The following is a 12,370-nucleotide window of genomic DNA, read 5'->3' as shown; positions in this document are numbered from 1 at the left end:
GGCCAGTGCACCCTAGGTTCATCTAAAGAAGGTTGACAGAGGTGATTGTGCTGTTCTACCCTGCTCTGGTGAGACCCCACCTGGAGTACTGTGTCCAATTCTGGAGCCCTTAGTACAAGAAGGACATACACCTCCTGGAGCGGGTTCAGAGGAAGGCTGCAAAAATGATCAAGAGGGATGGAGCACCTCTCTTGTGAGGAAAGGCTGAGAGAGCTGAGGTTGTCCCCTGAGAAGGCTCTGGGGAGACCTTATTGTGGGCTTTCAGTGCTTAAAGGGGCCCTATAAGATAAGGATTCTGTAGGTCCTGTAGTGATAGCACAAGAGGTGATGGTAGAATCAGACTAGATACAGGAAAGGCATTTTTTACAATGAGTGTGGTGTAACGCTAGAACAGGCTGCTCAGAGGTGGTGGATGCCCCATCTCTGGAAACATTCAAGGTCAGGTTGGACGGGACTGAGCAACCTGATATAGTTGAAGATGCTTACTGCAGGGGAGTTAGATGACCCTGAAAAGTCCCTTCCAACCCAAACTGGTTTATGATTTATAGCTGACTACTCTTGTGCATAGGTTAAATATCTTTGAGAATCTTATGCCGGACCATCTAGGAATGTGTTTAAGGGGGTAATTCCAGAATCAGGTCTAATTTCAGTGATAATTTAGGTGCTTGGTGTAGATCTGGCCCACAAAAGCCCATGGAAATTCTGTTCAACGTGTAGAACTGCTGACTTTCAGGCATACCTTTCTTTCGCTTTCCTAAAGCTGATATTAAGGAGAGTGAACTTTCATGAAAAAAATACAGATTCTCTTGACAGACATCTGTAATTACAAATCCCAATAGTCACATTAAGATTGGAAAGTGGAAAATTAATTTTATTGACATTAAGGAAGACATGAAATTGACCTTTACATATAACATTTTTTTCTGTAGTGTTACTTAATTGCTAACTGCATAATCTTTTGTTTTACAGGTGAATTATGGGAAGGTCTGTAATGAAAGTAGAAAAGGGGTCAAATTCACCATCTCTTGTGGCTGTAATCCAGAGTTTGCCTTTGTACCATATGGCAGTACCATTGCTGTTTATACAGTTTTCACCGGAGAGCTGATAACTATGCTTAGAGGGCATTACAGTACTGTTGACTGCTGTGTATTTCAGCCTAATTTCCAGGTAAGTAGAGGACAAATGATACTCTACACAACCTGTAGTATTTATGCAGATTACCAAACTATTTGCACAAAAAGCATAATTTTTCATGGATGTGCTTTAACCAAAGATCTTGACAAGGGGTTCTGTGTCCTATATGTATAGACATGTAGAAATTAGCAAGAAAAGTTTGCTGATTTCTTGGGACAACCCTTTCTGTTCTCTTCATCCACTATACTTTTCATCTCCCATAGGTAACTCCTAGTGATTGTTTGTTTGTTATATTGTCATCAATCAATCATATGCATTAAAGCTTTTGCTTGTTTTCAGTGAGACTGAAGAGGTATTTGTCTTTTCTCTGAGATACCTAAGACAAATCACAGTAAGAAAGAATGTGCATTTAAGTGAAGTTCATTAGTATAACTGTCAGCATTGAGAAATCTCTTTAGTACTTGGCTAAGGTAATCTCTCTTATATGCCTGTAGTTGTAACAATCACTGGATCTATGAATCATTTGAATGAAGTGTTCAAGACATGATGAGCTTAAATTAATCTGAAAACACTTTGTCTAAGAAATACTATAGCATTATAAGAACTTATCATGCTGACAGTCTTATTTTCCTTTTCCTCTGCCCCTATGGTGTATTTTTATTCTCTTGTAATAAAGATTTTAATATGGCAAAGCTTAGTTTGTTATGAAATACTTTACAACTTTTTTTTTCTCATGACTTCTGGTGTGGCAAGAGCAGAGTGGACATCAGTATAAATTTTAAGGCTGTGACATAGTTATCCTCAGGTAATGAGGGTTGTACTTCATGTTCAACCTCCTCCTTTCTGGTCTTTTGTTTCTGAAGTATCAGGCAGAAATATTTGAGGTAGGAAGAGTGTATGGGTATCTTTTCATGACCTCTCATACAGCACATCATCAAAGTGGATCTGGTAGCTCTTAATCTTTGAGTCCAGTAACTTTGACTGAAACAGTGTTTTCCTGTCACTGAGATGGACTTCATTGAGAATTTAAGACATGATACAGATGGGGTAATAGACCACAAGTTAGTAACCCATTCTACACCTGGAAGGCAGTTCTGGCTTAGAGAGTGAGACACTAGATCCACTGAAAGGTGGAATATTCATGTTATAGCCAAGACACATCTTTTGTGGACTGTTGTTGAATAGCTTAAAAAGGACTATGTGTTTTTAAGAATAGTTTCCCAACAAAAGTGCTAGTGGGTTTATGGTAAGCCATCTTTGGTGTCCTTTTTGATAATAGGAAAAGGTGAGGCTCATCAAATCTCACTGTAAATCATGTTTTCTAGCTCTCATAAAGCAAATGTCTTTATAGCATCTTTGTCTTGGCTTGTAAGATCTTAAAAAAGGACCACTGGTGTGTGAGTGTGCACACAAGAACTGCATCAGTCGCTCTAGGTGGTTCATGCTGGCAATAATCTCATTTGTTTATCTGTTGTGATTTCTGATTCCCTTTCAGAATCATCTTTTTCCTGAGTTCAATTCTATATTCCAGAACTGTGACTGTATTTTTCTTTTTCATTAAATGCTTTGCTTTTAGTTGTATTAAATTTGTTACTCTGGAATAACATTACTGCAGTTACTGTGTCAACACCAAAGGCAGTGGTAGTGTTACTTTGACTGTGTTCATGCCTATACTTCCAAATAGTTAATTCTGTCTTCATGTAATTAAGTGCATTCACCAGTCTTCATATATTTCCAACAGAAATTATTATTTCAGAGTTAAAGCTCCTTGTCTGACACTGCAGTTGTATGTAAAATTTATAGTTACCTGTTTTATTTGCAAGCAGTATTAAATCAGTATGCTACCTTTCCCATTGTCTTGTTTAGGATTCAAGAAAGGTCAGTTTATTTGTATCTGTATCATTAATTTTTAATTTTTTTTTATGAACAACTTATTAGTTCACTGTAGTATTTCACTCTGTATTAAAACAATTAACTTAGGCAGCCAGAAGTTTTCTTAGACATCTCCTCTAAATCTCTCTGAATCAACTGGTGAAGAGTGTAGCAGATGACTATATAACGTTTTTCTTACTAGCACATTTGAATTTAATGCACTGTCTTCATATGAAACAAGTTCTGCCACTTTTTTGCATAGTGTCTACCATTATCATCAAGTAATAAGTCTCTGACACTGTTAAGAGTTTTGTTTGTATTGTTTTCTGAACTCTTCTGCTGTCTTTAACCCTGCTGAGTGATTTTTGTCATACCCACCCTCAAATCTGGTCCTTAGATTTTCTTACAATTTGTATCTATGTTCAAAAGTTCAGCTTGATACTGGTTGTTGCCAGTCCTTTGTTCTTTCTTTTTCTTGATTGTTTTCTAATCACTTTGTTTCACCTCATGAAGGAAATACTCCAAAAGTACCTTTAACTTTGCACCAATTACATACTTGACGTGAGAAGCATCTTCGGTTTGCTCAAAACCATGTATCAAATACAAACACTGATACCCAAGCAACTATCTGTTTGCAATCGAGTGATATGAGTCTTTATCTATTCTTATGATGTCCAAATTAATTAGCAGGTTTGTGTGGAATATCTGTTGTTTGTGACACTGTGTGGAACTGTCTCCATAGGCTGGTGTGAGATTTAGTTAATGTGTGTATATGTATGCCTTTTGATATCCTGGGAATAGAGCCATAAAAGACAGTGTATTATTGCTGTCACAAGTTTTTCTTACGTAAGTATCTCTGTAAAGTTAATAAGATGTTAGTATACCTGATTAATAAGAACTGCAAAATTTGGCCCTTTAACAAGAGCCATTAGTTTAATAGGAGGTCCGTAATTTCAAGGGTGGTGTGGAAGAGAATGTCTTCATTGTGCAATCTCGTAGATGATGTTTACAGTTGGGTCTAATATGCTAGATACCACTGTGACACATTAGTTGCTTTAAATCATTTAAGTAAACAAACAGGACCTATGTTTCCCTTTCAGAAGAAATGGCATAAAGCACCATGCATGAACAGCATGTCACAGTAGGTATGCATCAGGGAACTACTTTGCTTTAAATTATAGCTACTTCTATTGCTCAAGAAATGCCAGTGACATCTGCAAATCTGTTTGGCAAGTCCAGTGGCAAGCTTATAATTAAAGAGAGCTGAAAGTTAAATTATGTTTTATTTGCACTCAACCTAATATTTCTATATATTCTACTATTAAAATGCATGAAGCATGTTTTGGAGTACAATATATGTGTATGTCCTATAGTACCTTAAATATTCATGGAGCTCACTGTTTTGACTGGATCAAGTCACCACTTCACCTTGTAGTAATTAATTGTAAGCATTACTTAATGCAACAGATGTTAACTGAAGGTTTTGCAGTGGTAGTAGCAATGAATACGAAATGGAGGTATGCTGGTGTCCCTGTTACATTGGTCAGAAGGGGAGATTTTTGGCATAAGAAGAGATTATAAAGATCTACTGATCAAAGATAGGAAGCATCCTGTCAAAAACAGGAAGTCTGAGTAGAATACTGCTGACAGGATAAAGTGGGATTTGACCCATACCTTGGTGTAAATTTGACCTGCCATCTTTTAAGCCAGCTAGTAGGATGTTTCTCTGTATAATTTTATGACTCTAATCTTGTTTTGTGCATGAACAACTTCATGCATGGGACCAGTTTTACAGAAGTGAGTATGTGAGCTCTCCTGCATAAGAATAAATATATGGACAAGTATTTATAGGAATTAGGCATTATGTTCCAGCACCAACTGTTGGTGTAATTCATTCATTCATTCCTCAAATTCAGTATACATAACATATGAGGTTTTCTGCAAAGAGAGAATTATAACAATTTATGGAATTTATGTGGAAATCAACATATTCATAATGTGCTCATATGCTCACAGTTGCTAGTTTTACTGTAAAAGCCAACATGCTTAAAGCAATGCTTTTTTTTGTACTGTCAGCCTGAATACAGAAAAAAATACTTTCATGTTTCACTAAAGCAGCTTAAACATGGCAATACTCAAGGATTGTCAGACATCACATATAATATGCAGAGAATGATTCAAGAATGAAGGCATTGAGAATATCTCCAAGCATGTCCATCGAAGCAGCATTTTGGAAAACAGAAGCATTATTGGTACAAAATTTACTGCAAAGATGGTGTAGTATTTCTCATTAGCAAAATTTTCTCAGTTTAAAGTGACAGAAAAATCTGTATTTAATTCCTTAAAATATAGCTTAGTTTTCTTAGCTCTTTATTAGACTGTTAGATGGTTGGTCTAGAGACTGTTTACTTCCATGTGTTTGCAGGGTGCCTTGCACAATGGGATCTCAGTACTTAGCCATTGCCATAATAAATAGTTAGTTATATTAGGAAAAAATAAATTGATCTTTCTGATCTTTGCCTTCCCAACAGGATATAGGTTTCAAATTGTTCTTCATTTGTTATTTTCCTTCCCTGCTACCAAAACTACATTTGCTTAATACTACTTTGTTCAGTACATATCTTCATTATGTAAAAATCTGTCCGGACGGCTGAGCCTAGAAAGTTGTACAAGGATTTAAATCCAGCTGGCAGCCAGTCACAAGTTGTTCCCCAGGGCTCAGTTTTGAGGCCAGTCTTGGTTTATATCTTTATTAATGACCTGAATGAGGGGATTGGGTCCTTCCTTAGTAGATGGCACCAGATTGAGCAGGAATGTTGATCTGTTCAAAGGTAGGAAGGCTCAATAAAGGGATATGGACAGGCTGGATTTATGGGCCAAGGTCAGTTCCATAAGGTTTAACAAGGCCAAGTGCCAGGTCCTGCACCTGGGTCACAACAACCCCCAGGCTTGGGTGAGAATGACTGGAAAGCTGCTCAGCACAAAAGGACATTGGGGTGTTGGTTGAAGCTGTATGAACATGAGCCAACAGCGTGTCTAGGTGTCCAAGAGGGCCAACAGCCTCCTGGCCTATCTCAGAAACAGCATGACCAGCAGGACTAGAGAGGTGATAGTGCCCCTGTAATCAGTGCTGGTGAGGCTACATGTTGAGTGTTGTGTTCAGTTTTGGGCCCCTCACCACAAAAAGGACATTGAGTTGCTGGAGGATGTCCAGAGAAGGGCAATGAAACTGCTGAAGGGTCTGGGGAATAAACCTTTTGAGGAGCAGCTGAGGGAACTGGGATTGTTCAGTCTGGAGAAGAGGCAGAGGGGAAACCTCATTGGTTTCTACAACTACCTGAAAGGAGGTTGTAGTGATGTGGGCGTTGGTCTCTTCTCCCTTGTATCAGGTAATAGTAGGAGAGGAAGTGGCCTCAGATTGTTCCAGGTGAGGTTTAGTTTTCGTAATATGCTGCCCACGGAGGTGGTGGAGCCTCCGTCGCTGAAGGCATCCAAAAAACATGTAGACATGGCTCCCCAGGACATGGTTTAGTGGGTGTGGTGGTCTTGGGTTAACAGTTGGATTTCATGATCTTAGAGGTCTTTTCCAACCTTAATGATTCTATGATAGGCACTCTTCTGAAATGTATTACTGTATGCTCTGGAGTTGATTTGTATTTTTTAATTAAAAATATTTCTTTTTTTTCCACCATTGAATGTAAATGATCTCTTCAGCCTCTTAACTTGTAAAACAGATGTCTTTTCAGGAGATGTGAGAGAGGAAAGAGGAAAATTCCATTTAAGCAAGGAAATTTATTTAAATGTGGGTAGTGCTTGTTTCAGCAAGCACTCTGGGAAAAATATTAAAACAATTTTTTTCATACTGTTTAAAATAGTGTTTATCAACATTATAGGCCAAATTAGAAATTGTGTTCCTGTCTCTATTTTTAAGTAAATATTTCTCATACACTTTTTTTCCCTAATATTATATCTCTGTCACTGTTCGGTAAATTTGTGTACGAGTTGTTTTTGCTTGCTCTCTTTAAGGAACTTTATAGTGGTAGCAAAGATTGCAATATTCTTGCATGGGTACCAGCTCTTCGAGAACCACTTCCTGATGACATTTCTGAAAAGGTAATCAATTTGTGACTTTTAACTATGTTTTTTATGGCTGTTGTACTTGGGGAGGTACTGTGAAAATTCAGTATGATGTATGTCTTTCACAATCAAAATTTAATTGAGACTCACCTATTGTTTCTGTGCAATGTTTCGATTGCTATGAGGTTTTTGAGATAACATTTTCTTTCATAGTCTAGTAAAATCTTTTGCAGACTTCTGGCTTCTCACTTAATTAAAAGTAGTTGTTGTCATTTGGCTATCAGTCTTCCAATGTTTTCAGCTTTGTTGATTTCCACACTGTTTCTATAGTTTATGTTGTTTTGGAGACGGAAAGGTGCCAGAGATTGTTTTCTTTTCTAAGAATATACTGTATATTAAACAGTAAGATTAAGGATGCCAGGCTTCGTATTCAAGTATTTTTAATTAAAAAATATAATGAATAATATTGTAAACAAGGCTTATTTTACTGTTTGAGGCACGATGTTCAGGCTGTTACAGGGAAGATCATGTGTAATGAGAGAGTTTTCTGAAAGAGTAATTGCTATCTTTTTAGTACTGGGAACCAAAACCATACACAAAATAAGTCTGGCAAACTGTTTTGGCTCATAATATACAAAAATTCCACTTTTTAAAATTTCTGAAATGTTACGTTTTGTATGGAGAAATCATAAGAAGCATAAAAGCTTTGTAATGTTTGCTTTGATTTATAAGACAAGTTCTTTCAAAAGTGTCCTACACTTAGATATTACTTTCAAAATACTTTTTTCTTTATCTGTTACATTTTATATTAGACACTCGTAAAGCTTCAAGCCAGCACTCCAGGTTTGGCTTTTTTTTTCTGTATGAGTTGGTGTTAAATAGAGTACCTTTTGGTTTTAGTGTTTATCTTATTCCTAATCAGTGGAATGGCCAAAAAAGTGGCTAAGAAATACCCAGTACCTATGAGAAACATAACAGTTTGTCTACATACAGTAGTTTAAGAAATGCCTTTAGCATTGGCCTTATTTGATTTTAGTGTTGTTAATTAGGCAAGTCATTGACAGAATTTTTATTTTCTTTAGTCTGTGCCTCAAGAGCATCTAAACCCAGCATATGAAGACGCATGGAGCAGCAGTGATGATGAAGGATGAATTTGAATTATGTGCCTATATAAAATAGACATTCATGCTCTGCATTCACAGGCTTTACAGAATTGGATTTTGTTGGATTTATTATGACTGGATTTTTGGTACTGTTGTTAGAACAATGTCATTCAGAAATAAGTTTTCACTGTTCTCGGGGTTCTTTCTTCAGTTACAGTTAAATCTAAAGGATTACTTTTTCATACTGACTTTTATACTTACCTTACACATTGGTATACCTTCTTCAGTGTTGAACAGCTGATTAAGGGAAAAGGTTTTGCAACCAGTTAATATTGCATTGTTTCTGATATCTCTTAAATAGATAATGCCTTCATTTCCAAGAGGCACAATACAGAGGAGGACTTGAAGAAGGACTAGCTCAGGGATACTTCAGCTTATTTTTAGCAGTGTCTAGATGACGCAGACTGCACCCATTCTCAAGTGCTTTGGTGCTGTCAGAGCCAGCAGGACTTTGTGCCTGTTCTTTTGCATTTTCAGTTTTGCCTGAGTTTCTCAATGACAGGCAAAGTTAAGTTGAAAAAGAGGTATAGAGGAGCCTTCTAGTCAAGTATTTACATGGTGACCCCATCACATAGTATGAGAGTCTGTCCCAGAAAGTTTCTCTTCACTATCTTTTTTTGTTGGTTTTGGTGTTGTTTGTTGCCTTTTTTTTTTTTTTTTTTTGGTGGGGGGAGGGGGGTGGAGGTGGTTTTTTTGCTCCTGTTAGCAGATTTTTAAGATCAGTCTCATATGTATGAACTTCTCAGATTTTGCCATCCGCGTGAAGAATTCCTAGAGAAAAACAGTCTTGAGGTAAAGTACAAGGCTGAGAGTGGATCACCTTTGAAGTTAAAAACACTGAATACAAACTGTTTTCATCTGAATTTGTGGTCTTAATGCCTGCTATGATTTGAAGAGGAGCTTTGAGGGGCAATTGCTTTGTCTTAGTCACTAATTTTTGGTTCAGACATAATCACCAAGCTCAGAGCTCAGTTGAGGTTCCCTTTAGATGTAGATGCAGCTCTATAGACAGAAAATTCCTTCCAAAGCAAAGCAGATATTAGGACCACAAACTCATACAAAAAGAAAAAATATTGTACAAATAATACACATTATACAAGAAAGTTTGAATTATATTTATTTCAATGACTAGTGTGGATATTAGCATTCATTCACTGTGCTTCTGTATTTTTATGTCTGTACAAGACACAGGCTTTTGGTTTCTGTCTGTATCAGTCTGGAGTCTAGCACTGTAAAAAAATTAATGCAAAGTGAGGACTGGGCATATCAAAGGAATGTTGTAATTAAACAGGCTTTTTATGTGTAAGTGCATATTTCCTGGAGAAATCCACTATTAAGTAGATAGCTGCAGAGTAGAAAACTTCAAGAGATTACAGATGAATTTGAGGGCCAGCTTGACACTGTCACTTTGTGGGCATAAAGAAGAGAATTTCATTTTCTTTCAGATGAGTTTTCATTACCAATGGTGGTTGTTCCCTCATAAAATTGGAATGAATGTGGCACAAACCTGAAGAAAGATCACACAGCTTTGTCTTGAAGAGGCTGACTTTTTTGTGTTACAATGCATATCATTTCTACATACCAACTGCAGCGTGTATCTTTGTATTTGAATTTCTAAAAATGTGCTCAGTCAATCATAGAGTGAATTATCAAAATATAAATGCATTTCTTTTTTTCACTGAATTTCCAGTTCTGCATAGTGACTGTGGAATCAGAATCATAAAACTCATTGGGTTGGAAAGGACCTTTAAAGGTCAGCTAGTCCATCCCTCTGCAGTAAGCAGAGACATCCCCAACTCAGTCTGGCTGCTCAGATACCCAAAAAGCATGACCTTGAATGTCATCAGGGATGGGGCCTTCACCACCTCCCTGGGCAACCTAGTCCAGTGTTCTACCACCCTCACAGTAAAGTACTTAGTCCTCATGTCCCATCTAAATCTACCCTGCTCTAGCTTAAAAGAGACATTGTCCCCTGTCCTGGTGCTACATGCCCTTGTAAACAATCCCTCCTCAGCTTTCTTGTAGACCCCTTTTCAGGTACTAGAAGGCCAATATAAGGACTCCCTGGACCCTTCTCCAGGCTGAACAACCCAAATTCTGTCACCCTGTATTTGTTGGAGAGGTGCTTCAGCCCTCCAATTATTTTTTGTGCCCCTCCTCTGCACCCTCTCCATCAGGCCCATGTCCTTCTTTTATTGGAGGCTCTAGAGCTGGACCCGGTACTTTAGGTGAAGTCTCACCAGAATAGAGTACAGTGGCAGAATCACTTGTCTTGATATTCTGGTTGTGCTTTTTTTAATGCATCTGAGGATGTAACTGGCCTTCTGGGCAGCAAGTTCATGCTACTGGCACATGTCCAGCTTTTCATCTGCTGTTACCATGTCCTTCTCAATGGGGCTGCTTTGTATCACATCTTCCACCAGCCTGTAGTGATAACACAGGTTGTTGCAACCCAGCTGCAGGACCTTGCACTTGGCCTTTCTGAACCTTATGAAGTTTGCATGGGCTCACTTGTCCAGGTCCCTCTAGATGATATCCCATCTGTCTGGCAATACCAACTGCACTGCTTAGCTTGGTGTCATCTGCAAACTTGCTGAGAGTGCAGTTCATCAGATGGTCTGTATCATTGATGAAGATCTTAAACAGCACGAGTGCCAGTATGGACTCCTGAGGGACACCACCTCTCACCCATGTCCATCTGGACATTGAGGCATTGACCACTACTCTGGATGTGATCATCCAAGCAATTCTTTACCCACTGAAAAGTCCATCCATCAAATCCATATTACTCCAACTCAGAAGGATGTTGTGGGGGACCATATCAAATGGCTTGCAGGAAGCTGGAGGTGTGACATGGCCTTCCCTTGCCCACTGATGTAGTCACTCTATCTTAGCAAGCCACTAGGTTGGTCCAGCAGGACTTGCCCTTAGTAAATGTTGCTGATACTAAAATTAACAAAAGAACCACACAACTCTCCCCACCAACTCAGTGGTGGACTGGGAATGTTATATCAAATGGAAGAGGTAGAAAAAATTATGTTTGTTTAAAAAAGGCTATTATAAAAATTAAACCCATAAATAAGAATATTACATTAATTCTCCTGTTTATTGGAGTGGCCTTTCTCAGATACTTTCCTGTGCTTTAAGTGCACAATTATTGTGCTTGGATGGGACCACTGAAGACAATCTAGTCCAACCTCCCTGCTTAAAACCAAGAGCAGGTTGCTCAAACTTGTGTCCAGTTGAGCTGCAATGTATAAACCTGTTCCAGTGTTTGAGCATTCTTAGAGCAAAAGTTTCTTTGGCTTCAATGGAATTTTCTGTATTTTGATTTGTAGCTAAAATACAGGTTTGCAGTCTTTCTCCATTGCTGGATACTGCAGAGAAGAGTCTAACTCCCTTTTTACTGTGTCTTTCCCCCGGCTCTATCAGATATTTCTGCACATTGGTGAAATGCCTCTGAGCCAGGCAGAACAGTGCCAGCTCTTTCAGCCTCCTCTTATGGGAAGGATAACCTCCCTTAACCTTTTGACAGCACTCTTCCTGATGCTGTTGGTCACCTTTGCTGCAAGGGCAAATTGCTGGCTTATGGACACTTCGGTGTCCACCAGGACTGCTGCATCCTTTTCTACAAAGCTCCTTTCTAGCAGCTTGGTCCCTGGCCTCTTCTGATGCATGGGCATTTTTCTCCCTGGATGCAGGATTTGATGTTTGCTTTTACTGAACATCATAAGATTCCTGTTTGCCTGTTTCTTCAGTCTGTTGAGGTCTCTCTGAATGGTGACAGCACAACCATCTGGTGTGTCAAGCACTCCTCCCAGTCTTGTATTGTCTGCAGAGTTGCTGAAGGCACATTCTGTTCCATTGCCAAGACTGTTAATAATGGCATTAAAGAAGACCAGATCTGGTTTTCATCCCTGGGGTTCACCACTAGTTACTGGCTTCCAAGTAGACTGCATGCCATGGATTACAACCCTCTAGTCCTGGTGCTTCAGCCATTTTTTTTATCTCACTGTCTACTTACCTAGTCTGTGCTTTGTCAGATAGCTATTTTGGGAGACTGTTGGGATCTTCTCTAAAGTAAAGGTAGATATCAGCTACTGTGATGCAGAACAGTGTCTTGT

The 12,370-nt window shown here is 38.5% G+C and overlaps 1 protein-coding gene across 2 annotated transcripts in view; it reads left to right on the top strand.

The window, feature by feature from the left end:
* Positions 1-8,234, top strand: part of ERCC8 (ERCC excision repair 8, CSA ubiquitin ligase complex subunit) — a 30,610-nt gene extending 22,376 nt beyond the window's left edge. For both annotated transcript variants that reach the window (XM_054397776.1, XM_054397777.1), the window contains 3 exons: positions 970-1,167; positions 7,033-7,119; positions 8,166-8,234. In XM_054397776.1, coding sequence (XP_054253751.1) covers positions 970-1,167; positions 7,033-7,119; positions 8,166-8,234 — 354 coding nt within the window. The remainder of the gene's footprint in view (positions 1-969; positions 1,168-7,032; positions 7,120-8,165) is intronic.
* Positions 8,235-12,370: the final 4,136 nt, after the last annotated feature.

Source organism: Indicator indicator, chromosome Z (assembly GCF_027791375.1).
Source record: "Indicator indicator isolate 239-I01 chromosome Z, UM_Iind_1.1, whole genome shotgun sequence".
In the NCBI taxonomy this organism is placed as follows: Eukaryota; Metazoa; Chordata; class Aves; order Piciformes; family Indicatoridae; genus Indicator; species Indicator indicator.
This window is presented reverse-complemented; position numbering and strand designations above follow the sequence as displayed.